This window comes from Hemibagrus wyckioides, linkage group LG18 (assembly GCF_019097595.1).
Source record: "Hemibagrus wyckioides isolate EC202008001 linkage group LG18, SWU_Hwy_1.0, whole genome shotgun sequence".
In the NCBI taxonomy this organism is placed as follows: Eukaryota; Metazoa; Chordata; class Actinopteri; order Siluriformes; family Bagridae; genus Hemibagrus; species Hemibagrus wyckioides.
Window position 1 is genome coordinate 6992887 of NC_080727.1, and position 25154 is coordinate 7018040.

The 25154-nt window shown below is 39.7% G+C and overlaps 2 protein-coding genes and 2 long non-coding RNA genes across 5 annotated transcripts; all 4 read left to right on the forward strand.

Moving 5' to 3' along the window:
• The first annotated feature begins 22 nt into the window (after positions 1–22).
• LOC131369151 (vitelline membrane outer layer protein 1-like) lies at positions 23–4098 on the forward strand. Its single transcript, XM_058415615.1, has 6 exons — positions 23–321; positions 418–421; positions 957–1081; positions 2018–2131; positions 2400–2581; positions 3694–4098. The coding sequence occupies exons 1-5, from the start codon at positions 134–136 to the stop codon at positions 2578–2580; spliced, it is 612 nt and encodes a 203-aa protein (XP_058271598.1). The 5' UTR covers positions 23–133; the 3' UTR covers position 2581; positions 3694–4098.
• Positions 4099–8296: 4198 nt separating this feature from the next.
• On the forward strand, positions 8297–11638 carry LOC131369432 (uncharacterized). Of its 2 annotated transcripts, none has more exons than XR_009207263.1 (9): positions 8297–8650; positions 8826–8899; positions 9023–9088; positions 9188–9302; positions 9533–9592; positions 9727–9834; positions 9973–10038; positions 10147–10197; positions 10301–11638. It is a non-coding gene; the product is annotated as an uncharacterized LOC131369432 (long non-coding RNA). The 2 variants fall into 2 exon arrangements; XR_009207264.1 differs by having other exon boundaries at positions 9250–9302.
• A 1750-nt stretch (positions 11639–13388) lies between these two features.
• LOC131368897 (uncharacterized) lies at positions 13389–13933 on the forward strand. The gene is made up of 4 exons (XR_009207214.1): positions 13389–13456; positions 13545–13643; positions 13746–13793; positions 13868–13933. It is a non-coding gene; the product is annotated as an uncharacterized LOC131368897 (long non-coding RNA).
• Positions 13934–15465: 1532 nt separating this feature from the next.
• On the forward strand, positions 15466–19108 carry LOC131369339 (uncharacterized). Its single transcript, XM_058415932.1, has 12 exons — positions 15466–15573; positions 15664–15762; positions 15869–15916; positions 16000–16080; positions 16191–16322; positions 16438–16481; positions 16559–16628; positions 16716–16802; positions 17166–17264; positions 17396–17476; positions 17589–17690; positions 17799–19108. Exons 1-12 carry the CDS (start codon positions 15466–15468, stop codon positions 17937–17939), a joined length of 1092 nt encoding a protein of 363 aa, XP_058271915.1. The 3' UTR covers positions 17940–19108.
• Positions 19109–25154: the final 6046 nt, after the last annotated feature.

Genomic DNA, 25154 nt, shown 5'->3' on the forward strand with positions numbered 1-25154 from the left:
TGTAGAAGTGACATCATATAAACAGTTATAAGCAGTCTCAGTGTATCTTCAGTTTGCATAGAATTTGGTTACTTGTTTCAGTAAGGAAGATCAGCTAGTAACCTGACTTTTTTATCCAGGTTGATAAAAAATCATGGGGTTTGTGAGTAGTATTATTTTGCCTCTGTTAGTTCTCTGCTTTGGGCAGCTCATGAGTGACAGCAGTGGACAGATAGTTGAGAGGACGTATTCAGGCAAGATTGGAGTTAATAACGGAATGGTCTGGGGCTCATGGGGACATCGTGATATGTGTCCCTATGGGACCTATGCTACAGGCTTTAAGTAAGTACATCTCATTTTGCTGGATTACTACTAAGTAAATCTAATTTCAGTTCATTCTGATTCTAATTTTATTATTCTAACTCTAATTCTAATTAGATATGTATAAGAATCGTTCATTTATAAGCTGTGTTGTTCTTAAGTACTCTCTCTCTCTCTCTCTCTGCATAAATAGTGTGTATTTTATTTGAGGAAGTCCAATAATTATTATTATTCCAGGTACAGGTAAAATCACAGGTAATATTAGAAAGGTATGCACTATAATCAAAAATGAGAAGCAGTAAAGCATTGGAAAACTGGAATAAATACAGGGTATACAGTGAATAAGAAATAATGCTTAGTGACACAAATTTACGATGAACATGGAGAAAAGGAAGGAAAATGGCTAGAGGAAAAATATTACATGCACACAGCCATTTCCTGAGCAGTTACAGATATTATGCTGCAGGACACAACAGGCAGCTTGATTGGATTTGAACTTTCAAATGTAGACCTTCAAGAGATTAGTAGCCGATTGTCTTAACCACGAAGCCACACATGTCCTTGCAAACTCAAGTATAATAAATACTCCCTGTCTAAGGAAGTGGATTTTGTTCTGTCTGTTAGGTATTTAATGTTATGTTTCACTTCTCTTCCAGGTTGAAAACGCACTAGGAGATGGGGATGACACAGCCCTAAACGGAATTGCCCTTCGCTGCACTAAACCCATGGGCTCCACAAAGGAGCCTCAGCCCTATTCTACAGTCCAATCTGATGCCGGCAGGTAAAGTTTCAGGTGCAACCAAAATTGATGATTTTACATTGTATACTCTTTTCATTGTATTCGAAAACTCATAGTGGACTCAAAGGATCTATTTCACTATTGTACAAAAGTTAGCCCAGAAAGCAATTTTAATTGTCCCGAACTTCAATGTTTTGCATACAACAAAACAACAAGTTGTAAAACAGTATGATACAATGACAGCACAAACCGCTGAGCAATTATTAATGATAATATGCACAATTGGCTAGTACATTAATGTTAATATAAATATAATAGCAAATTAATGTCTGGCTTAAATGATTAAACATTACATTCTGACTGTTAAATAGTTGAAAATGGTAACAGTGTTCAAAATTCAGATTTTCTACCTTTAATATGAATATGTATATGTATACACAGTGCATTACACGTGACTTTACTCTGTAATTCACAATAACTGTATGGTTCATTTCTGCTATGTTTGTATTTGGAGGTTGTTTGTCAGCTCCTGTTGCAAGTTATTCTTACTCATCAGTCTCTACATCTCAGTGCAAACACACAGTCATATGGTGATGCCTTTATCCAACACAGCTTACATCATCATCATGCCAAGCAGTTCAAGGTTAAAGGCCTTAATCAATGAGCCAATATTTGTATTTGGGCCAGAATTACCCAGCAGCGTAACTCTAATTAAACATCACCCCTTGCTTAGACAATCACATGCTCCAGTGTTGAATTGAATTCAGATCTATTTACAAGTCAGCAATTGACCAATAAGGATAATTGGATAAGGGATCAATTATTTTGACTGTAAGTACAAGTGCTAATAACAGAAGAATTAAAAGCTATAATAAACAAAAAACTACCAAATAGCATTGGTGGTGAAAATATAATTTTTTGATAACAAAACAAGCTGGTTTGAGGGACCAGTTACTATTGTTTATTCTTTTCTTTAAGCTGGGGGTCTTGGACGCAGAACATTTGGTGCCCAAAAGGAGTGCTACAGGCATTTCAGCTACGAGTAGAATCCGGTCAAGGACGAGGTGATGATACTGCTGCTAACAACATAAGGTGACTAATATCTCCTTATTTCTGTCATTTATTGTTAAAAGAAACTGGAAAGGATAACAGTTTAACAGAAGGCTGTATAAATAAATTCTTCTAACTGTGTTTAGAATTTGTTAATAGTCCTCTGGAACTATGTTTATAAACTGTGATTATTGCTCATATATTTTTATATGTAGCTGTTTTCATCTACAGTGAATTTCATGAATAGAAGTGGCTTAAAGGAATAATGCAGAGCGCTTTCTTAAATAAAAAAACAACAACAACCTTACAGGTTCTCATGCACTGGAGGGGTAGAGTTGACCGGCAGTGGCATGTACTGGGGAGAATGGGGTGGATGGAGTGAAAAATGTGTTGGAGCAGGGATATGTGGAATCCAAACAAAAGTAGAGTCACCACAGGGTTCAGGAGACGACACCGCTCTTAATGACGTCACTTTTTACTGCTGTGATTAAGGTATGTTTAATAAGTTTTGCACCTTGAGACATAAAATGATTTTCCTTACAGTTGTCTTTTAGAAAAATCGAATTTCTAAATGCAAAGTACATTTTTTTGCCATTGTTCTTAAGAATAAAAAAAGGCATTTAAATTTTTTTTAATAATTTAAAAAGTTAACTATTCATAATTAATGGTGTAGCTTCATATAAAAAATAAAGAGGAAATGCTTTGCTATGTCATGTACATTCATTATTAAACCAGTCAAAGCAGAGTTAAAGATTAAAGGCATTAAGTAAATAGATGACTCACAATTTATAAATATAATGCAGCCCTTTCCAAGCAACAAAGTAATTTACACCAATCAGGCATAACATTATGAGCAGTGACAGGTGGAGTGAATAACACTGATGATCTCCTCATCATGGTACCTGTTAGTGGGTGGGATATATTAGGCAGCAAGTGAACATTTTGTCCTCAAAGTTGATGTGTTAGAAGCAGGAAAAATGGGCGAGCGTAAGGATTTGAGTGAGTTTGGCAAATTGTGATGGCGAGACGACTGGATCAGAGCATCTCTGAAACTACAGCTCTTGTGGGGTGTTCCCGGTCTGCAGTGGTCACTATCTATTAAAATTATCCTTTAAGTCCTGTCAATATTCTTTAAGTCCTGAAACTTACAGGACTTAAAGGATCTGCCGCTAACATCTTAGTGCCAGATACCACAGCACACATTCAGGGATCTAGCGGAGTCTTAGTGGATGCCTTGACGGGTCAGAGTTGTTTGGGCAGCAAAAGGGTGGACCAACACAATATTAGGCAGGCAGTCATAATGTTATGGATGATCAGTGCATGTACAAGTAACGTATTAGTGAGACATCAGTGTCCTGGCAGTGCAGAATAGAGTTCAGTAGGTTTATAGTTGCAGTCACTCGCTCACAATATCCACTCACTGGCCACTTTGTTACAGCTAATTTATCAGTTAACGGACCATATAAGAGTATTAGTAATGTACAGTGCAGTGCAGTGTATAAAGAACATTTTTAATATTCTGCAATACCTTTACATGAACGTCCTTTAGAAAACATGATCTTGGGACTCTGATGAACTCATATATTTCTTTTTGTGTGTTACAGGGAAAATGAAGAGGACAACTCAAACTACGACTACGACTATTTTCTTTCTCATGATCTCACTCTATCAGGTTTATGATGAACAATCCTTATTCATTGTTTTAAATAGATAACACAGGGGAAATCACACCTCCAAGTGCAGGTGTTGTTCCTGCACTCCATCACATAAGGATCATTTGCTTGTGTATAGTTATACTAGTTTGGATCCAATTCTTTCAGTGCTTATCTCTGGCAGACAAAAATGAGTACACACAATGGATACAGATTTGTCTTCATGAATATAATCATGACCTGCAATATATATGTCTCTTATGATTAAAGAAATTCACAATTATTTGGTCCAAAAGAAAACAATAACATTTTGTTGGGAATTTATCTAAATAATGATTTTGTTCAAGAATATATCATGGAACAATAAAGAAATTGCATTACAAATTTTAGCTTGTGTGTGATTTTCTGTAATATTTAATTGAGTTTAAAACATTGAAACTGACATATCCGTAATGCAGGTTTGGATAAATCGCTTGGGCACCTGGAAGATGTGCAACAATGTTTGACGAAGAGATTCTTCATATAAATCTCCTTCTACACAAAACACACACCTCAAGAGAAAACGAACATGTTAGCATAATATTTTATTACATTCGACTTTAGTTAACTGGAGTCATCATACACACTCTCTCTCTCTCTTGTTCACACACATAAACACATACACACACGCACAAACACATTTTACACACAGTAATTTTTTATATTTATTTATTTATTTGTTTGTTTGTTTGTTTGTTTGTAGTTCAGATAAATTATGCCAGTCCATCGCAGGGCACCATGTACACTTACACACACTCTTTCACGCCTAGAGCAACGCCTGTTCTTTATAGCAAAAACAAAAGATCAGGCCTTGCTGTTCCAATACATTCTGAGGGACTATATACACTGATCAACCATAACATTATGAGCAGTGACAGGTGAAATGAATAACCCTGATTATCTCCTCATCATGGCACCTGTTACCTGGCACCTGGTAGTTGTCCTCAAAGTTGATGTGTTAGAAGCAGGAAAAATGGGCAAGCGTAAGGATTTGAGTGAGTTTGACAAGGGCCAAATTGTGATGGCTAGACGACTGGATCAGAGCATCTCCAAAACTGCAGCTCTTGTGGGGTGTTCCCGGTCTGCAGTGGTCAGTATCTATCAAAAGTGGTCCAAGGAAGGAACAGTGGTGAACCAGCGACAGGGTCATGGGAGGCCAAGGCATGTGGGGAGTGAAGGCTGGCCTGTGTGGTCCCATCCAACAGACGAGCTACTGTTGCTCAAATTGCTAAAAAAGTTAATGCTGGTTGTGAGAGAAAGGTGCCAGAATACACAGTGCATCGCAGTCTGTTGCGTTTGGGGCTGCATAGCCGCAGACCAGTCAGTGCTGACCCCTGCGCACTGCCAAAAGTGGCAACAATGGGCATGTGAGCATTAGAACTGGACCACGGAGCAATGGAAGAAGGTGGCCTGATCTGATGAATCACGTTTTCTTTTACATCACATGGATTGCCGGGTGCGTGCGCATCGCCTACCTGGGGAACAAAACCCATTATACAGAGTCGAGTAGTTTGGGTAAAAGCCCCAGTTTAAATGACCGTACAAATAAATTAAATCAACAAATGACTAAAGTAGGGTTTTTTTTCTGTGTATGTTTATTTGTTTGTTTGTTTTTAGGTTCAGCCATATCAGGGGATTTGGAGTGATGACACAGCCCTAAATGCAGTCGCTCTTCCCTGCTCTAAACCCATCTGATCCAACGGTATTGTTGGGAGCTACACAACGATCAGATCTGCTGTGGGAAGGTAAAAAAAACACATTGTGTATGTTCTTGCCCATGTATTAAATGTTGCATTTACAGAATAAACAAAGCATACAATATGTACTAGAATTTAACTTACATAGATACAAGATAGAGATTCAAAATAGAAAATCATGTCATATGATTTAAACCATTAAAATGTAAGTTTTTGTATCATTTATTTATATTATTATTATTATTATTATTATTATTATTATTAACTTTTTAACTAAACTACTGAAATATTAAGTTATAACTGATGATTTAATGGCTTGTAAACATATCAGATCTTTCATGCCTTGCTCCTAAATGTGTTCAATAAACTTAAAATTCCAGGTTCAAGTGCTCCACAGTCCAGGTGTTGCAAGGCGCTGGTATGAACTTAAAAAAGAAATAAAATACATTAAAATAAAATATACACATAAGGTGTATATATGACTATCAACAACACTGTTTTGTTTTGTTTTTCTTGTTCATATTTGTAACTGTGCAAATAGAATCTGTACACCAGAGGGAGCCCTCGCCCGTGTATTAACATCATGAACTTACTTCCGGTTTGGTGGGCTATTTAAACTGCCGGCTTTTCTGTGTTCATTGCGTATCATCGTTTCTCTGTGACTCTGTGCCAAGCCTTTGATTATTGACTCTGATTGCTACTGATATGATCCCTGCCCGTTTCTAGTTCTACTACGTGTTTCGGTGTTCGGTTTTCTGATCTGATCGGATCTGCATCATGGATCCTGCTACATCCGCCTCGGGTGCATCATTACAATATTGAAGTTATTTAAACAATTTTCAGGCCAGGTCAAAATGTATAAAATGGTCCATTTGCCTATGAGTGTCATCCTTCTTCATAATTATTGTTTTAATTGCCATGAGGTAGGATTAGGTTAAGGGTATCTCCAAATACCCTTTGGAGATACATATAATGTTCCTACTGAGTCTTTAGAGGGAAAGTATTCAGCCATATCAGAAACGTGTCTGTTTTAGAAAACTGTGGCTTTTACTGGGGAGAGAGAACATTCACTCTGATGCTTGTGCTTCCCTTTTACCGTTATCTATTTACTGAGGTTTTACTGGGAAAAAAAAAGCTTGTTTATCTAGTATCAGTATCCTGTTGTAAAAGTTGTAAAAAATAAAATGATGAGGGCGTCGAAGATCTTAATGAAGAAGTAGTTTATTGCAGCGTCGCAGTGACAAAATACATAAAGTACTTTGGGTTCATCAGAGTCAAAAAGGTGGACAAATCCTGCTCAAACATTTGATACAGTGTGTCCCATGTGTAATTTAAATGAGTTTTACTTTAAATGGAAATTTGTGTAAGAACTGAGTAAATCCCAAATGGCCGGGTGATCCTATCGTCTAGCTGGATGTCTTTAAATGGTAATCATGATCACGTTCCCCTTGGCTTGGTATTGTTCTAGGTGTTATCACCCCAATGGTCGGGTGATACTAAATGGTAATCATAATCACGTATACCCTTTGTTCAGTGACGCTCCTTGATGTCTTGCTGCCGCTCCAATACTAAGAATTGATTGGACTAAGTGTTCTAAATGTTTGGTAAGGCTGTTTTAATCCAATGTAAAAATACCATACAGATAAACTGAATTGAATTAAACATATTTCTATATGATATGTAAGCCTTTTTGGGAATGAGCTCTTTCGGATGTGTACTGTGGAGTGGAATCTGGTTCTATGAAAAAATATGTCCTGGGTTTGGAACAGAGGCATTCAGGAACCATTACAGCCAACGGGAACATTCTACATGGATTATTGAAGTATCTGCAATCTGACATTTCAATATGGAACATACATACAGCGTAACATAATGCACTGACAAACACTGAGGACGATGCATTCACAATCAGTAGTTTTAAAAGTTACATCTTAATTAAACCTGAATAGGTAATAATTAACAATCATGCTTTTATTGGTAAAACCAGCTACATTCCTTATACATTCCTGTCACACTCTCTCTGTGGCACTGTTTATCCATGTCTGGAGACCATGCTGTAAGTTTCACCAGGACTGGAACATGGATCCATTGTATCTTTACTGCTGTCAGGAGGTCCACCATATGGTCCATCACCACATCATTTTTGTTAGGGAATCTGAAAAACACCTGAAAACATAATGAAGTTATGCCCCCCCACCCACCCAATTACACACAAGACAGAAAACATTACAAACATATACAATGCACTTGTCTATTTACATGGTACTTTATGATTGCCATCAGATTTTATGGTTTTTAAGTGATAATTGTGGGACCATCTCTTAACAGGTTGTTGGCAGGGGCGATTCTAGAATTTTCATTTAAGGGAGGGTATAATAGTAAAATAAATAAATTAAATAAAATAAAGGTTTGACTAACAGGGTAGGATGGTAAACTTATTGCAGCATTCCACTGTATTGCATAGATGTGTATAACATTTGAGTACTGAACAAGCCAAATACGAATCTTCCTGATCACAGACACACACACACATGTCCTCTGATCCTCGCTCTGTGACTCCACGGTCTGTGGGTTGAAGAACACACTGAAAGACTGGGAGAGCCGAAGTCTGCCGCCGTTTTCATATGGAATTGAAAGGGGACTGAGGCGATCACCAATTTGAGTACAGTTTATGGAGAATCGCAGAATTTTAGGAGGGCTGAGTAGAAAATGGCCTAGCGACGCCCGTGGTGGCATCATAATGATGGTATAGAGGTGGATTAATTCAGGAAGGACACCAGTGAAGGCCTAGGTGTGAAATGCACGGCCTGCCACTGGTATTTAATGACTGTAAAAAACAAAAAAAAAAACAGTTTTATGTTTAATCAGTCACTCCTAGGTGATAGACCACTAGGTCTGAAGGACTAGTCTGAGATCAGGTGTTAAATGCCTGATAACTAAATCATACGATTGTTAAGCTTGGGCCGGTGTGGTTAGGGTGCATAAACAAAGTCCTACTATTTTTTTATAGTGATTATTGTAAGATTTTGTTAAAACAGACATACTAACATCTAGCATTAACTACTTTTTCTGTCTTACAGATCACCATGCACAAAAAAGGGTTCCATAGGGGACCACTCGTATAACTCCGGATAACTCTAGGCCTGCCTCAAGTGCAGCATCTAAGCCAACGGGTCAGTTGTGTATTTTTTGCTTGTTTAAAGGAATTGTTTGCCATTGTGTCTAGTAGTATGAATAACAACGTAGCTTGTTTTACAGGTACGCTATTCTTCAGTTAACACGGGTGTATTTTAAGAAATCCAAGTACAGTGAAAACGCAGACTGCTAATTTTTGTTTTTCACCAACAGTAATGGAAGATGACTATGACGAGTTACAGAGAGTGCAAAGCTGAACATCTCCCCCTCCAAGCTGCAGTTGCAGTGTAAATATTTTTTCTGTACTGACTGCATGTCATTAATTGATTTTGATCCAAATGGATTTTCATTTTGTCAAATGTCTTAAAAAATATGCTGTACATGTTAATGTGTTGTGTGTTAATCACTAGCTACACCACCACCACCATCATCATCCTCAGCTGCTGAACTGGGACAGTCTGCTGGATCAAGAAAAGGTTTTTACACATTAGGTTCAGCACTGGAGCACAGTTCTGTTGAATTGCGAAACGAAATGCTCTCCAATTCTGAACAAAAATCTTTTCTTATTTTGTCAGTGTTCTGGCCATGTTCCACTAACAAATGTCTGTTCCATTGGCAAATATACTAACTGTTCAAGGGGCTATGAATTGATTCCCCAACCATGATGAACTGATATCAGCCACAATCAGGGTAAGTACTCATTTTTTTTTATTGTCAAGTTCTATTGTCAAGTATTTCTGTCTACTAACACACGATGATGCATGTGCATGTAAGTTACCTTTTCACAGTTTAAAATGATTAACATTCCTTGAGTAGGAATAATGTTAACTATTAAGATAAGCAGGTAAAGTGAGAATGGGGTATTTTGAACCTTTTATATTATTATACACAAATGCCTGACGAGATTTTGTATCTTGCAGTGCCATCTGCTCCCCTCTCCGTACCACCTCCTGACAGCAAGTAACTGCCACCAGTCGATGGTAAATTATTTATAATTATATATTATTTATTTATAATTAGATTTCAGTTCTGCTTATAAATTCAGACATTTCTCTCAATTATGGTGGTACTAATCTTATTTTCTTCTTTGATTTTGTATCTTTTTCTTCTCTAGCACCAGACCTGCCGGCTCAGAAAACGTGCATGCCCCTTCCCAAAGAGCTGATGTTTCTTGTGCCAGAACAATCAGCTTCCACACAAACTAAGAGACCAGTTTCAACAGGTGTGTTATGTGTCAGATTTTTCAGCTAATTGTCATGTTCACCTAACCTTTACTGTTTTGCATTTAATATCATGTTTAATATTTAAAATGTTGTACACAAATAATTGCTCATGGAGGAATGGTACTCTGTCTTAGCAGACAGCAGCACCGTAGAAAGCTCTCCAGTGTGCAGAACACCTATTATTGAGGAATGCGGCAAAGATGGTAAGGGTGTATTTCACTTGATTGGACATGACTTAGTGAATCCACTAGGTTGTGCTGAATCTGTTCTAAATTTAGAATGGATTGTTTATCCATCTTTTTATCTTCTAGAAATTCTCTCATCTTCATACAGTGTTCCACATACAGCCGATGTATCACATGGTAAGATTGGAGCTGTTCACTTATCTGTGTCGTTTATGAAGTTGTTTTTCTTTGTTTATTGTCACGCTTTTAAATGTCTTTTTAATTATTATTTGTCTTTCAGCCAAAGTCTCGCTACGGGAACGATGGCTCCTCTATCCACTTTTTTCATCAGCAAGGCCCCATCAGATACTGGCATCAGATACAGAGCCTGTGCCCATCTCAGGCGTCATCGGGCACCAAGGCCTTATTAGGATATATTTTTTATAAATATTTTAGATGTATTTTGTATATATTTTCAGATAGAATTTGTATTTATTTTTAGATATATTTTGTCTTTATTTTAATGTGTAGTAAAGTTAATTAGTGTTTAAAGTATGCAATAATATGTGCTATTTGTGCTTATAGTTCACAAAGACGTATGCAGCATTTCGTGACAAATTGCAGCAATTTTTTCACTCCGTTAAAAAATGTCATTCATTTGCACTGAGTGGGATTCGACCCGTGTTCCTGACAAACGTTTTAATACATTTGAATTGGCTGTGACATGAATTCAGCACCTGGGACAGCAGCAGAAAAGCTTCAATTTGATTGGCTGGCACTGAATGCCAACTATACATGTCTTAAAAGTGGTGAAAATAGCTCTGAACAGGCGGAACACAATCAGGAATATCGGCAGTGTTGCCGGATTGGGCGGATTCAAGCCCTATTGGACTCCTTTTGGCCATTTCTTACCGAGAAAAAATGCATTGAGCTGGTCGATAAAAATTTGGATGCAACTGGCGGGTTTTTATTTTTGACTACAAACATGATATTTTATTAATTTACCATGAATATGTAATGTTGAGGTTTTATTGAGTTTAGCCAATAAGGTTGAGGAGAGTCCTGTCCAATCAGACTTGATTGGTGGGTTGTTGTAATTGTTGTACTCGTTAAGCCAATATCATCATGTCAAAGTGGGGTAAATATAGAAAGTCCTACAGAAAAGAATGGGAGAGCAACCTGTTCTATAATATTTCAAGAGACGTTCTCATCAGTTCTGTGAAGATTCTCTGCATTAAGTCCTTATAAAAAAGTAATTATACGCTTTTATTCTGCGATACAATTTTGATGTTATGTTTGATAATTAAACAAAACGTAGACAGGTAGCGTAGTGTGTGTGTGTGTGTGTGTGTGTGTTGCACTAAACCATTTATTTTGGGTTTTCTATTTGTTATTGGATAAGTTATCACAGTATGCATGTTGGGCTGGTATTGTTTGAAATGGGCGGAGTTTAAGATGTAATTGGGCCGGTATTGTTTGAAATGGGCGGGGTTTGAGATGTAATTGGGCTGGTATTGTTTGAAATGGGCGGGGTTTAAGCTATAGTTGGACTGGAAATCTTCAGTCCAATCTGCAACACTGCACAGAACTGCATCCTCGTCATTTTAGTCAGGATCATTTGTTGCATGTTAGGTCATATTTCCAGGAGCATAAAGCTGATTTTACACCAAAAGAAATTCAGCCTGCTGCCTTCAGGACATGGAGGAGCTTCTTAAGAGGAGATCCAGACTGATTGATGACCAATACATTATTATTATTATTATTATTATTATTATTATGACCGCAATATATCCGATGGTGTGTTTTCTTAAGGATACAGCTGGAAATAAACAGTGAATAATGTGTACAAGTCTTTACCCTGCAAAATTTAGTAACGTAAAACAGACTTGCCTAAAGCACATGTATGTCGCAAAAAAATGTCGTAAAGGGTTTTGTTATGTCGTGAAGTCCATTTTTCTATATATATATTTTTAACCATTTTTATTATTGGTTAGTTATTATTTAATTAGATATTAAATATTATTAAATATTCTCTTAATCAAATCAGAGACCCGAGCCCACGTGGGGTCGCGAGCCCCGGTTGGAGAACCTGTGCGCGTGCACATGCGCGTGCTTGTTCTTCGAATTGTTTATTTGTGTTTAAACTGTCTCCATGGTGATGACGCGTTGCAGCGGACGGTTTTAAATTAAAACACCTCATTGAGACTCTGACTGGCAACGGATCAACATCGTCTATCAGCTCTACAGAAAGCGTTTCGAGAAGAAAAACACGATGGTTTTACGGAGCCTTGTAGCGGCAGTGAAGAACTGGAGTGTGCGCGAGATCGCCTGTGCTACGGGGCTACTCGTTGTGTCTGCAGGAGCAGGTTACTATGTTTACCGCTACCTGCAGAGAGAAAGCGGTCCTCCTGATCACCCTCAGCCTCATCAAGGTAGGAGGATGTGACTTTAATCTCCAGCTGTTTTTACAAGAAATCATGTTGAGGTTACACACTGTTACACAGTGTCTAATGTTATCTACTTCATTAGAGAGATCCTCTTTTGTCGAGAATTAGCCTAATGCTAGTAACCGTGCTAGCCTACAGCTTTAAATTACACACCAAAATACTTCACCGAATTGATGAGCTTGACTTTATTTTATTTTTACACTGAAATATTTACATTATTAGTAGTTGTAATTACATTATTACTAGTAACAAACGTAACTAAATCATGCTAAGCTTAGTGATTAGCCAGCTCTCGCGCTACGGTCTTTTTTGGTACAAATGTGTTTAGCATGTAGCTAATCACAAGATAAAGATTGTATTGAGCAGAGTAAAACTTTAAAATGAGTCAATTTTCCCATGAATACCTGAAAAAGTATGATATCATTTAATAGTTAGCTGAATGCTAGTGGTCCTGAAAACATGGCTATCCATTTTATGATCTCCACACAACACAATATTTCTCCTCATTTGACCTGCTAACTAATAAAGTCGGTTATTGGTGTTAAATGTACGATAGAAAATGTAAAAATTCGTAATTGTGATTTATTACAGAGTCTGTGGATGTGCGGAGAGAGTCACCAGATCCTCCCTCTGCCCTCCAGGTATGTGTCAGTAAAATAGTCATATTTTTAACTCCATTTGAATCATGTAGGCTACTTCTAATTGTGTGTGTGTGTGTGTGTGTGTGTGTGAAGGTCAGCGAGCCGAAAGTGCAGCTGCAGCCCACCGAACCTCTCCACAACAGTTCATCTGTCGTTCTGCTGACCAAATCTGTAATTTTTTCAATAAAGATGATCTCTGGATTTTCCAAGTGACAGAGTGTTAGATGTGTTGATGTGAAACTGCTATAATAAGAAGCACTTGTGATCTTTTTGCTCTACTTTTCATAGTCCCCCAGTGCTGGCGAGCTGAACCGAGCCTGTAGTGATGTTCAGCTTCTATCTACAGTCTCCTTCAGCTCCCAGTCTGAGGTATTATACAGTGCTGCAGTTGAGACACACACACACACACACCCTTCTGTACAAGTTCTAATGTTTAGTTTTGTTTCTCCGGTTCTAGTCAGTGGACATTATCCAAGATGTCCTCGGCATGGTCAGTGGTCCAGAGAGTCGGCTCTGCTGCTTGGAGACCACAGAGAGCCAGTGCTTGAATATGGAGGTAATCACAGTCTTTATTACTCTGATGGAGAGACTTGACATCACTGATTATTATAGGAACACTTTTATGAAACAGATTTGAGTTTGATCTAATTATTTACAGGAATCCTCTCATGTTCATGACACTGAGGAGCATCTCCCTGACATTCAGGTAAGGGATTATTCATTGTGAAGTTACAAAATGTTGTTAAGTGCAAGTGACTTATTGTGTTTGTGTGCGTTAAGGTCGATGAGCCGTCCCTTCAGCTGCCTTTGGACACATTGCAATGTGAGCCTTCAGCTGATGCTCTGGTAAACAAACCTTTCGTTTATTTACTAAATATAATCACTGGATTTTACCTTTTTTTCCTAAGTAAAAAGACAGAGTGTTAGATGTGTTGGTGTGAAACTGCTATAATAAGAAGCACTTGTGATCTTTTTGCTCTACTTTTCATAGTCTCCCAGTGCTGGCGAGCTGAACCGAGCCTGTAGTGATGTTCAGCTTCTATCTACAGTCTCCTTCAGCTCCCAGTCTGAGGTATTATACAGTGCTGCAGTTGAGACACACACACACACACACACACACCCTTCTGTACAAGTTCTAATGTTTAGTTTTGTTTCTCCGGTTCTAGTCAGTGGACATTATCCAAGATGTCCTCGGCATGGTCAGTGGTCCAGAGAGTCGGCTCTGCTGCTTGGAGACCACAGAGAGCCAGTGCTTGAATATGGAGGTAATCACAGTCTTTATTACTCTGATGGAGAGACTTGACATCACTGATTATTATAGGAACACTTTTATGATATAAATCTTGAGTTTGATCTAATTATTTGCAGGAATCCTCTCATGTTCATGACACTGAGGAGCATCTCCCTGACATTCAGGTAAGGGATTATTCATTGTGGAGTTACAAAATGTTGTTAAGTGCAAGTGACTTATTGTGTTTGTGTGCGTTAAGGTCGATGAGCCGTCCCTTCAGCTGCCTTTGGACACATCGCTAAGTGAGCCTTCAGCTGATGCTCTGGTAAACAAACCTTTCGTTTATTTACTAAATATAATCACTGGATTTTACCTTTTTTTCTAAGTAAAAAGACAGAGTGTTAGATGTGTTGGTGTGAAACTGCTATAATAAGAAGCACTTGTGATCTTTTTGCTCTACTTTTCATAGTCCCCCAGTGCTGGCGAGCTGAACCGAGCCTGTAGTGATGTTCAGCTTCTATCTACAGTCTCCTTCAGCTCCCAGTCTGAGGTATTATACAGTGCTGCAGTTGAGACACACACACACACACACACCCTTCTGTACAAGTTCTAATGTTTAGTTTTGTTTCTCCGGTTCTAGTCAGTGGACATTATCCAAGATGTCCTCGGCATGGTCAGTGGTCCAGAGAGTCGGCTCTGCTGCTTGGAGACCACAGAGAGCCAGTGCTTGAATATGGAGGTAATCACAGTCTTTATTACTCTGATGGAGAGACTTGACATCACTGATTATTATAGGAACACTTTTATGATATAAATCTTGAGTTTGATCTAATTATTTGCAGGAATCCTCTCATGTTCATGACACTGAGGAGCATCTCCCTGACATTCAGGTAAGGGATTATTCATTGTGGAGTTACAAAATGTTGTTAAGTGCAAGTGACTTATTGTGTTTGTGTGCGTTAAGGTCGATGAGCCGTCCCTTCAGCTGCCTTTGGACACATCGCTAAGTGAGCCTTCAGCTGATGCTCTGGTAAACAAACCTTTCGTTTATTTACTAAATATAATCACTGGATTTTACCTTTTTTTCTAAGTAAAAAGACAGAGTGTTAGATGTGTTGGTGTGAAACTGCTAAGACAAGTAACACCTATGATCTCGGTGCTCTATTTTTCACAGCCTCTCGGTGCTGGAGAGCTGGACAGCACCTGGCATAATATTCAGTTCCTCTCTTCTGAGTTCCCCAGCTCCCAGTCTGGGGTATTAATCAGCACTGCAACTGAGATACAAACACACACACACACCCTTCTGTACAAGTTCTAATGTTTAGATTTGTTTCTCTGTTTCTAGTCAGTGGACATCCGGAGATACTTCCTCTGGATGAGAAGGGGTCCGGAGAGTCGCGTCTGCTGGTTCAGCACCACCGAGACGCGCTACTTGAATCACCTGGTAATTAGAAATTTAATTACTCAGAAGAAGAGAATTGACATGAATGATTATTAGATGAGCGTTTTTGTGAAATAGATCTTGAGTTTCAGTTGATTTTCTTTGGCAGGGATTCCCTTATAATACCAGCATCGAGGACTGCTTCACTGGCATTCAGGTAAGGGATTATTGGTTGTGGCATCACGATACTTTTGTTAATTGCAGCGACTAATTGTGTTCACTTTAAATTGTTCTCTTAAGAGCGTATCTGGGAGGGTTACGGAAATCGTTTCCTGTAACCGTGTGGAGGCGTCAGTCATCGTGGCACTTGACGGTTACATGGTAAATTTATTACACTGAATTAGTGAATGAATGACATGAATTAGTGGAATTTTACTTTTCTGCAGTGTCAATATATTTATTTATTTGTTTGTTTGTTTGTGTTTATTTAGCAGCAAACCTTTAAGAAGGTGACCTGCACGTACCTTCACATTGCCACAGATGGTCAGCTGGACACCTGCACTTGGGAGAAGAAATATATCGAGTCTCCCCATAGTGAGGCACAGAGTGAGCCCGACTCGGAGGTAATTCTGCCTTTCAGAACTGATGTGTATCTACATATGCTGCTGTTCCCCTGAGTGGGAGGCTGTAAAATGTACTGTGTGACTTTTAATGATTTGTTACTCATTTGGCTTACAGGAGAGTGAGGAGACCCCCGAGGAGGTGGAGGTGCCCTTTATTAGGTACAATCCTCTTCAGTTTAAAACTGTAATGGTGTTATTCATGTTTAACATGCACTAAGCTTTTCCCTTTTTCTTAGCTGCCATCTTAGAGAAAGAGGGGTGACCGAGATCGGCGTGAAGCTGCCTGCTCTCCGCCAGGCGTTTGCTGTGAGTAAAACCTCTGTGTAGCCACTGTTATTGCGCAGGTAAGGTCCACTTCACTTTCATTTATATTGTGTGTTGTCTTCTATTCAGACTCTGCTGGCCAGCAGCCACAATCAAAACTTCTTGTTTGTGGCTGGAAAAAAGATCGTAATGCGACTGGCAGCAGCTAGCAAGCAGGTGACTTTTTTTTGTGCATAATACTTTTAGATCTCCAGAATGTTGTAATGGTTACATTAACCATGAGGTAATGAAGGCTATGGGAATAACTGGCATCAATAACTTATTTTCTGTTTTCTAACAACCACAGCCTGTTTAGAATTAAGGCCATTCTTAGAATAAATATTAAAATAAAATGTACATGGTGAAGACGTGATATGCAACAGCTGGAAATTTGGCTCATGTATTACATCATGTATGTTTCTTTAATGGAGAACTGGACATGCTTAGGCTTACATACTACTTCTTGTTAGGGTTTAAAATGATTAGCCATGTTGAACACCATGGCCAAAGTGAGTTCTAGAGATCTGTGTTGTTTAACAGGAGGCAGTTCGTGTGCAGCTGGCCTACGAGGATCTCATCAGATTCCTGAGGACGCCATCTAACCAGGGATCCATTGCAGCTGAGCTTTCCTGGGAAAATGTAAGCTTGCAGATACCTCTGTAAAACAACATGTTTAAATGTACATTTGAATTCCATAGAAATCAGGATTACAATACGTAAACATGTATGTAATGTGAATTTCTTTTTAAAATTTTCTCTCCTCTGTGCAGCTCCACCATTACAACTTTGTGGATGTGTTTTATGAGCTGCTCATCTTCCGATGCTTTACCAGCGGCTTAGTACCTGAGACAGTAAGTGTCTCATCAGGAGATTCATAACGATGCTTGAATGTTGAACGTTTTCCCATATTGTTCACCATGATAAGACGTGGCATTAATGTAGCTTGTTGTCTTTCTTTTCTAGAAGTTTAAGGGAGGATTTTTGGAGCGACTGATGGCACTCATCAGAACGTGGGAGGCAGACATGTGGGAGCCTGCATCGCAGATTTATTTCAACGAGCTTATCGTAAGTGTAGGGTATCTTCTGATGCCACGATACACAAATTCTCAGCATTGTATTTTTACACCAGTGACAATTTTTTGGATTTTTTTTGTGTGATTTATTTGTCAATAGGTTCAGCTGACAGATCTTTGTGAAGTTCTGTTTTCTCAGCCCCTGGAGCTGTTCTACTACCCAGCAGCTTTAGCCCATGCAGTTCGTCGCCTTCTCATGCAGCATGTCCAGCTGATGATGGACAATTTGGAGAAGCTTTGAGCCATGTGTTTCCCTTCAATTTACACTTCCCCATTCCCTGTCACCCCTCACCACACACACACACACCCCAATTTAGTGATGATTACAATTCTTTAATGTAGTCATAAATGCCACAACATACATTTAATTTTTTTATATGCTCACTGTGCAGTAACAGAAACATCTGTACACCCGCTCAATTATGCATTCCTTTAATCATCCAATCATGTGGCAGCAGCACAATACTTAATATGCAGATACAGGTCAAGAGTTTCAGTTAATGATTAGATGAAACATCAGAATAGGGAAAATTGTGATTTCTGTGACTTTGTAATCTGGTAAAGTTCTTGTAAAGATATAGTAATGACTGATGACTCTACAACCGTGGTGAGCAGAAACTCATCTCTGTACGCACAAAACATGGAACCTTGAGGTGGATGAGCTACAACAGCAGTAGACCACTTTAGGTTCCACTCCTGTCAGCCGAGAATAGGAATTTGAGGCCATCATGAGCACAGGCTCCTAGAAACTAGATGGGTTGGAAAGTGAGTCTTTGCCTTAAATAGTCTCAGATTCCTGTTGTTGGCTGACAGGAGTGGAACCTGATGTGATCTTCTGCTGTTGTAGCTCATCCACTTCAAGGTCTGATGTGTTGTGCATTCTCAGATGCTTTTCTGTTGACCACAATTCGAGTTTTTCTAGACTTCCATTCAGCTTAAACCAGTCTGGTCATTCTCCTCTGATCTCTTATCAGCAAGGTGTTTCATCCTGCAGAGCCTAAGCTAAAGGATGGTTTTTTTTGCTTGTTTTTTTTTTTAACCATTCTCTTTAAACTATAGATGTCATAGTGTTTGAAAATCCCAGGAGATCAGCAGATCTGTATCTGCATGACTGGATGCATTGTGCTGCTGCTACACGATTGCTTGATTAGATAACTGCATAAGTGAGCAGGTGTGCTGGTGTTCCTATTAAAGTGGACATTGATTGCAAGTAATGTTTCTCTCACAACACATTCGATTTTCCCCCACATTTTCCCCACATAGCTCAAGCTACAGGTAAGTATGAATATATTTTGTTATATTTCAATGAACACTGTATATAAATCTCTCTTTTTCTCTTCTTTAACAGGTCTGCAGTTTAGATCCAGAATTTTCATCCCCTCATCCCTCTATGTAGCTGATCTGTAAATAGTTCTGAGTCTGTAAATAGTTTGATCTTTTAGTGTAAGTACTTATAGAGTTCATTTGTCACTTTATTTACTTCAATAAAATATTTCATTTTCATCTATTGAAGCCTCATTCTGATCATTTCAAGATTCAAAGAACTTTTTTAATCCCAGGGGGAAATTCCTTTGCCATGTTACAGTTGCTCTAATAAAAACCAAAATATAAGAGAGAAGGAAAGAAATATATACACTGTTATATAAACTGTAAAATAGAATCAATAAATACAGATACTGTACAAATAATAGTGTAGAGCTGTAATATTGCACACAAGGATTGTAAATTGGTCATAATTTTAACAGGTGATAATGGTAAAATTGTATTGTACATGATAGGAAATGGTGAAATTGTAATGTGCATGAACGGTCTATGATTACTATAGCACCCATTATTAATTATTGTGTGTGAAATTGCACATGAAACACTGAAAGGGAGGACTTGTTCAGTTTAATTGCCACAGGGATGAAAGATTTCCTAAAGCGCTCAGTGCTACACTTGGCAGTGATCAGTCTCTGGCTGAATGTGCTCTTCTGATCAACCAGCACACAGTGTAGTGGATGAGAAGGGTTGTCCAGGATTGAATGGAGTTTTGACAGCATTCTTCTCTCAACAACAACGTGAACTGGCTCCAGCTCCATGCCAAGTACAGAGCCAGCCCTCCTGATTAGTTTGTCCAGTTTATTTCTCTCTGCCAGCTTCATGTTTCCCCGACAGACCGCTGCACTGAAATGACACTAGACACCACAGACTTGTAGAACATCCGCAGTATGGTGTTAGACATTGAAGGACCTGAGCCTCCTCAGAAAATACAACCTACTCTGTCCTTCCTTGTAGAGCGCTGTTGAGTTTAGTGTCCCGTCCAGTTTGCTGTCAATATGGACTCCCAGGTATTTGTAATACTCAGAAATCTCAACTTTCTCTCCAAGGACAGACAAAGAAGAGGCTGGGGTTCTGGAAGTCCACTACCAGTTCCTTCGTTTTCCCGACATTGAGCTGTAGGTGGTTGAGCTCACACCAGGTGACAAAGTTGTCTACTGCTGTCTGATACTCCAAGGTGTTACCTCCCTGGATACATCCGACAATCACAGAGTCATCAGAGAATTTCTGAAGGTGGCAGGATTCCGAGTTGTGTCTGAAATCCGATGTATACAGGGTGAAGAGGAACGGACAAAAGAACTGTTCCCCGAGGAGCACCAGTGCTGCAGATCACGGTGTCGGACACACAGTTCTGTATTCGGACGTCCGGTGAGGTAGTCCATAATCCATGAAACCAGATGAGTGTACACATTCATGTTCTTCAACTCCTCTTCAAGTAGGATGGGCCTGATGGTGTTAAAAGCACTTGAGAAGTCGAAAAACATAAACCTCACAGAGCTCCCCGGTTTCTCTAGGTGGGTGTAGGTGCAGTGAAGCAGATGTATAATGGCATCGTCCAGTCCGAGTTGAGGCTGGTAGGCAAACTGTAGGGGATCAAGGAAGGGTTTGACGAGGGGTTGCATGGAACTGAGGATCAGTCTCTCAAAAGCTTTCATTAAATGAGAGGCCAGCACTACAGGCCTGTAATCATTAGGGGCACAGGGCCATGCTACCTTTGAACATGATTGAATGTGGAGACATTTACTCCATACGCTGCATCCGCAAAGCTAACAGCATTGTGGATGATCCCACACACCCCTCACACACACTCTTCACCCTTCTGCCATCCAGAAAGAGGTACCGAAGCATTCGGACCCGCACAACCAGACTGTGTAACAGTTTCTTCCCTCACGCAATCAAGTATCTCAACAGAGAACTGAGCTGAGCTGGACACACACACAACCAAGATCTGATCTCAACAGAGGAAACTGAACTGTGCTGGACATGGACACACACACACATACATAACACACGCACAAAACTGAGTACTGTGTTCCAAACGAGAACTGAACTGTGCTGGACACAGACACACACACACACACACACTAATTGTCCTGTTTGCACGCACATGTCACTTTACATTTCACTTTACATTTTTATATTGATCCTGTTTACGTGTCACTTTAATATTTGCACTCACTGTCTACACTGTTCTGCTGCACAAAGTCGGTCTATATGTTGTTTGTCTGCATTGTCTTGTCTCGTCATTCTGTGCACTTCTGTTGTATGTCTAGTTTATTTATTGCACCTTAAGTATAGTTTAGTTTTATCTCAATGTTCGTCTGCGTCACTGTACTTTGTCTGTGTTATGTGTAGCACCTTTGGTCTAGGAGGAACGTTGTTCCATTTCACTGTGTACTGCATCAGCTATATATGGTTGAAGTGACAATAAAGCTTCTTTGACTTGACTTGAAGTCGCCAGAGATGAGATACAAGGCGTCAGGGTGTGGAGTCTGAAGTCTGGCAGTGACCGAGTTTATGAGGACACATGCGCGCGCAGCGTTCGCGGATGGCGCAATATAAACAGCCATTAAAATGGTATGAGAAAACTCTCTGGGCATATAGTATGGACGAAGCGCCACAGCCACAAGTTGAATATCAGGGCTGCAGACACGCTCTTTCACAGTCACATGACCCGGGTGGCACCGCATATTATTAATATAAACAGCCAGTCCTCCTCCTTTCCTCTTACTGCACTCCTCTCGTTTCCGATCTGCCCGCACAGCACTGAAGCCGTCAATATTAATGCTGGAATCGGGTATGCTATCATGTAGCCAAGTCTCAGTGTAACACATCAAACTGCATTCACAAAAGACTTTCTCCCTCCTTACTCAAGCTGTCAGCTCGTCCATCTTATTGTCCAGTGATCTCACGTTCCCCATAATGAGAGACGGGAGATGCGGTTTATATCTCTTCACTTTCTCTTTGTGCGCTGCTCTGCTCCGCTCATCCTTCTCCGATTTCTTCCGCCTCTGCATCCTCTCACTGTCCTCCTTCGTACCCCGTCTGGAATGTTTAAGGTCCGATACAAAGTAGGGTCAACAATGCGGGCCGGTTGCAGTGCGAGCAGCATATCTCTGGTACACTAGTATTCGCTCACCCATCCAAATGATCAGAATCAGGTGTTCCAATCACTTCCATGGCCACAGGTGTATAAAATCAAGCACCTAGGCATGCAGACTGTTTTTACAAACAATTGTGAAAGAATGGGTCGCTCTCAGGAGCTCAGTGAATTCCTGTGATAGGATGCCACCTGTGCAACAAATCCAGTCGTGAAATTTCCTCGCTCCTAAATATTCCACAGTCAACTGTCAGCTGTATTATAAGAACGTGGAAGTGTTTGGGAACGACAGCAACTCAGCCACGAAGTGGTAGGCCACGTAAACTGACGGAGCGGGGTCAGCGGATGCTGAGGCACATAGTGCGAAGAGGTCACCAACTTTCTGCAGAGTCAATCGCTACAGACCTCCAAACTTCATGTGGCCTTCAGATTAGCTCAAGAACAGAGAGCTTCATGGAATGGGTTTCCATGGCCGAGCAGCTGCATCCAAGCCATACATCACCAAGTGCAATGCAAAGCATCGGATGCAGTGGTGTAAAGCACGCCGCCACTGGACTCTAGAGCAGTGGAGACGCGTTCTCTGGAGTGACGAATCGCGCTTCTCCATCTGGCAATCTGATGGACGAGTCTGGGTTTGGCGGTTGCCAGGAGAACGGTACTTGTCTGACTGCATTGTGCCAAGTGTAAAGTTTGGTGGAGGGGGGATTATGGTGTGGGGTTGTTTTTCAGGAGCTGGGCTTGGCCCCTTAGTTCCAGTGAAAGGAACTCTGAATGCTTCAGCATACCAAGACATTCTGGACAATTCCATGCTCCCAACTTTGTGGGAACAGTTTGGAGCTGGCCCCTTCCTCTTCCAACATGACTGTGCACCAGTGCACAAAGCAAGGTCCATAAAGACATGGATGACAGAGTCTGGTGTGGATGAACTTGACTGGCCTGCACAGAGTCCTGACCTCAACCCGATAGAACACCTTTGGGATGAATTAGAACAGAGACTGAGAGCCAGGCCTTCTCGTCCAACATCAGTGTGTGACCTCACAAATGCGCTTCTGGAAGAATGGTCAACAATTCCCATAAACACACTCCTAAACCTTGTGGACAGCCTTCCCAGAAGAGTTGAAGCTGTTATAGCTGCAAAGGGTGGACCGACGTCATATTGAACCCTATGGATTAGGAATGGGATGTCACTTAAGTTCATATGCGAGTCAAGGCAGGTGAGCGGATACTTTTGGCAATATAGTGTATATATGAAGCCGGCACCGTGTTGCTGCGCACCGGTCACTCGGAGAGTTGAAAACAAAAGTCCAGAGGCGAAAATAACAATAAAAACTCTCTCAGGTCGCATGGTTCGAGAGGGAAGAGCTTATTACTAGTTACAAAAAAAAGTTTAAAAAAAAAGAAGGATGAAGAAATAAAAGGTAAATCAAAGGAGCACAACTGAAACGGGCTGCTGTACGCATCGCGCATGCGCATGCCTAAATATTTCATTTTCATCTGTTGAAGCGTCATTCTGATCATTTCTGTTCATCAGTATATTTAGATAATCTTCCTTTAATAAGCAACCTAAACACATAAAATGAATTTCTCACTAATAAACATAGAAAAATGGTTTTTAAAGAATGTTGGGAACTTTAAGTAATTCACCAGACAATTGTCACCTGCAGGTTTTTGTCTTATTCTAACCTCAACCTTCAATAAAATAGTCAATTTTATCCATATTAGTAGAACGTGCTAATCAATTTAAATATTTTTTTTTAATGTAAGTCTGCCAGAGAGAGACAGACCCAGAGTTTTACCAAGAATGTATGTTTCCTAGGTGTGAGCAAAGCAACAGTGTGAGGTTAATATTTGGTGTGGCATCTGCTGAAAAATAAGCAGCTCCTCCATTTTATTTTAAAACGATGCAAATAGACCAAAGTCCTAGCACCTTGTTTTCTACTGGATCACAAAACCTGGCATCAAACTTGGTTCACTTACTTGTAATTTACATCAAGTAAAAGTAACTAAATTCAAACCAACAGAATGCACAAAATCTTCCAGAAATATCATGGTATTGTGTTGGAGATTTGTGATTGTTTCACACTCCTTTACTGACTGACAACACAATGGTGCATGCTGTGTGTCTCTGCCTGGCTAACTATAGCTCAACAGGTCTATAGCTACTGTCAAATTTACAAGACATTAAAGGCAGATGAAATCCCTATTTCTCTAGCGGCTATTAAGAGAGGAGGCTGTGAAATAACACTTCATATTGCCAGAAAGAATGGATCTGGAAAGCCCAAAGCCTTGTCATGCAGGGATGAAATCTGCCGGCAGAATGTCACAAAACCTCAAAAAACATGACTCTTTTGAGAGGAACAATAACCAGAAGGTTATTTAATGCCGGTTTTGTGTGTAGATGTGTTAATAAGCCATTGGTGTCTCACAAAACATCAGAGACAGAATGACATCTTTTCTGACAGAATATAGAAAGCAGTTCAGTTTTGTGGAGCGATGAATCACAATTTGAGCTGCATGCTAATAATCCACAGAGGTGTCTTTTAAGAACTGGTGTGTGATAAAAATACAATAGTGAATGAATCTCTGGCACAGATAAGCAAAAGGTGTCATAGTGTGGCATGCCTTTTCAGCTGCTTCACTGTGGCAAGTCAATTAATGCTTTGAAAGACAAGAGAATAAAGCACAAAGGCTTGCTTGACATAAGTGAAAAAATGTTTTCTGTTGAGGATTGAAAAGATATTATTTTTCAACAAAACAGTGCTCCTTCCCGCACTGCAAAGACCACCCAAGTGTGGCTTGAGATCAACATATTTTTGCCTGGTTAGAGTCCAGATTTGAACCTTATTCAGAACATTTAGTCTCACATTACACACACACTGTGCAACATTTTTTAACTACTCTTCAGCAATGGAACAACATCGATTATGTCTGTAAAAAGTTTACCCACTAGTCTTCAAAACACATTTATGAAACCAATGTGAAATGCTTCCCCATTCTATTTGTTAAATTTTTGCTTAATTTCCTGAGCAATGATTT

Excerpts from the sequence above, each read along its gene's own strand:
- LOC131369151 (XM_058415615.1), top strand. The coding sequence starts at position 134 with ATGGGGTTTGTGAGTAGTATTATTTTGCCTCTGTTAGTTCTCTGCTTT. Across the intron at positions 1,082-2,017 it reads GTCCAATCTGATGCCGGCAG|CTGGGGGTCTTGGACGCAGA; the intron begins GTAAAGTTTCAG and ends CTTTTCTTTAAG. Across the intron at positions 2,132-2,399 it reads ACTGCTGCTAACAACATAAG|GTTCTCATGCACTGGAGGGG; the intron begins GTGACTAATATC and ends ACAACCTTACAG.
- LOC131369339 (XM_058415932.1), top strand. The coding sequence starts at position 15,466 with ATGATCTCGGTGCTCTATTTTTCACAGCCTCTCGGTGCTGGAGAGCTG. Across the intron at positions 16,803-17,165 it reads TGGCAGCAGCTAGCAAGCAG|GAGGCAGTTCGTGTGCAGCT; the intron begins GTGACTTTTTTT and ends GTTGTTTAACAG. Across the intron at positions 17,691-17,798 it reads TTTATTTCAACGAGCTTATC|GTTCAGCTGACAGATCTTTG; the intron begins GTAAGTGTAGGG and ends ATTTGTCAATAG.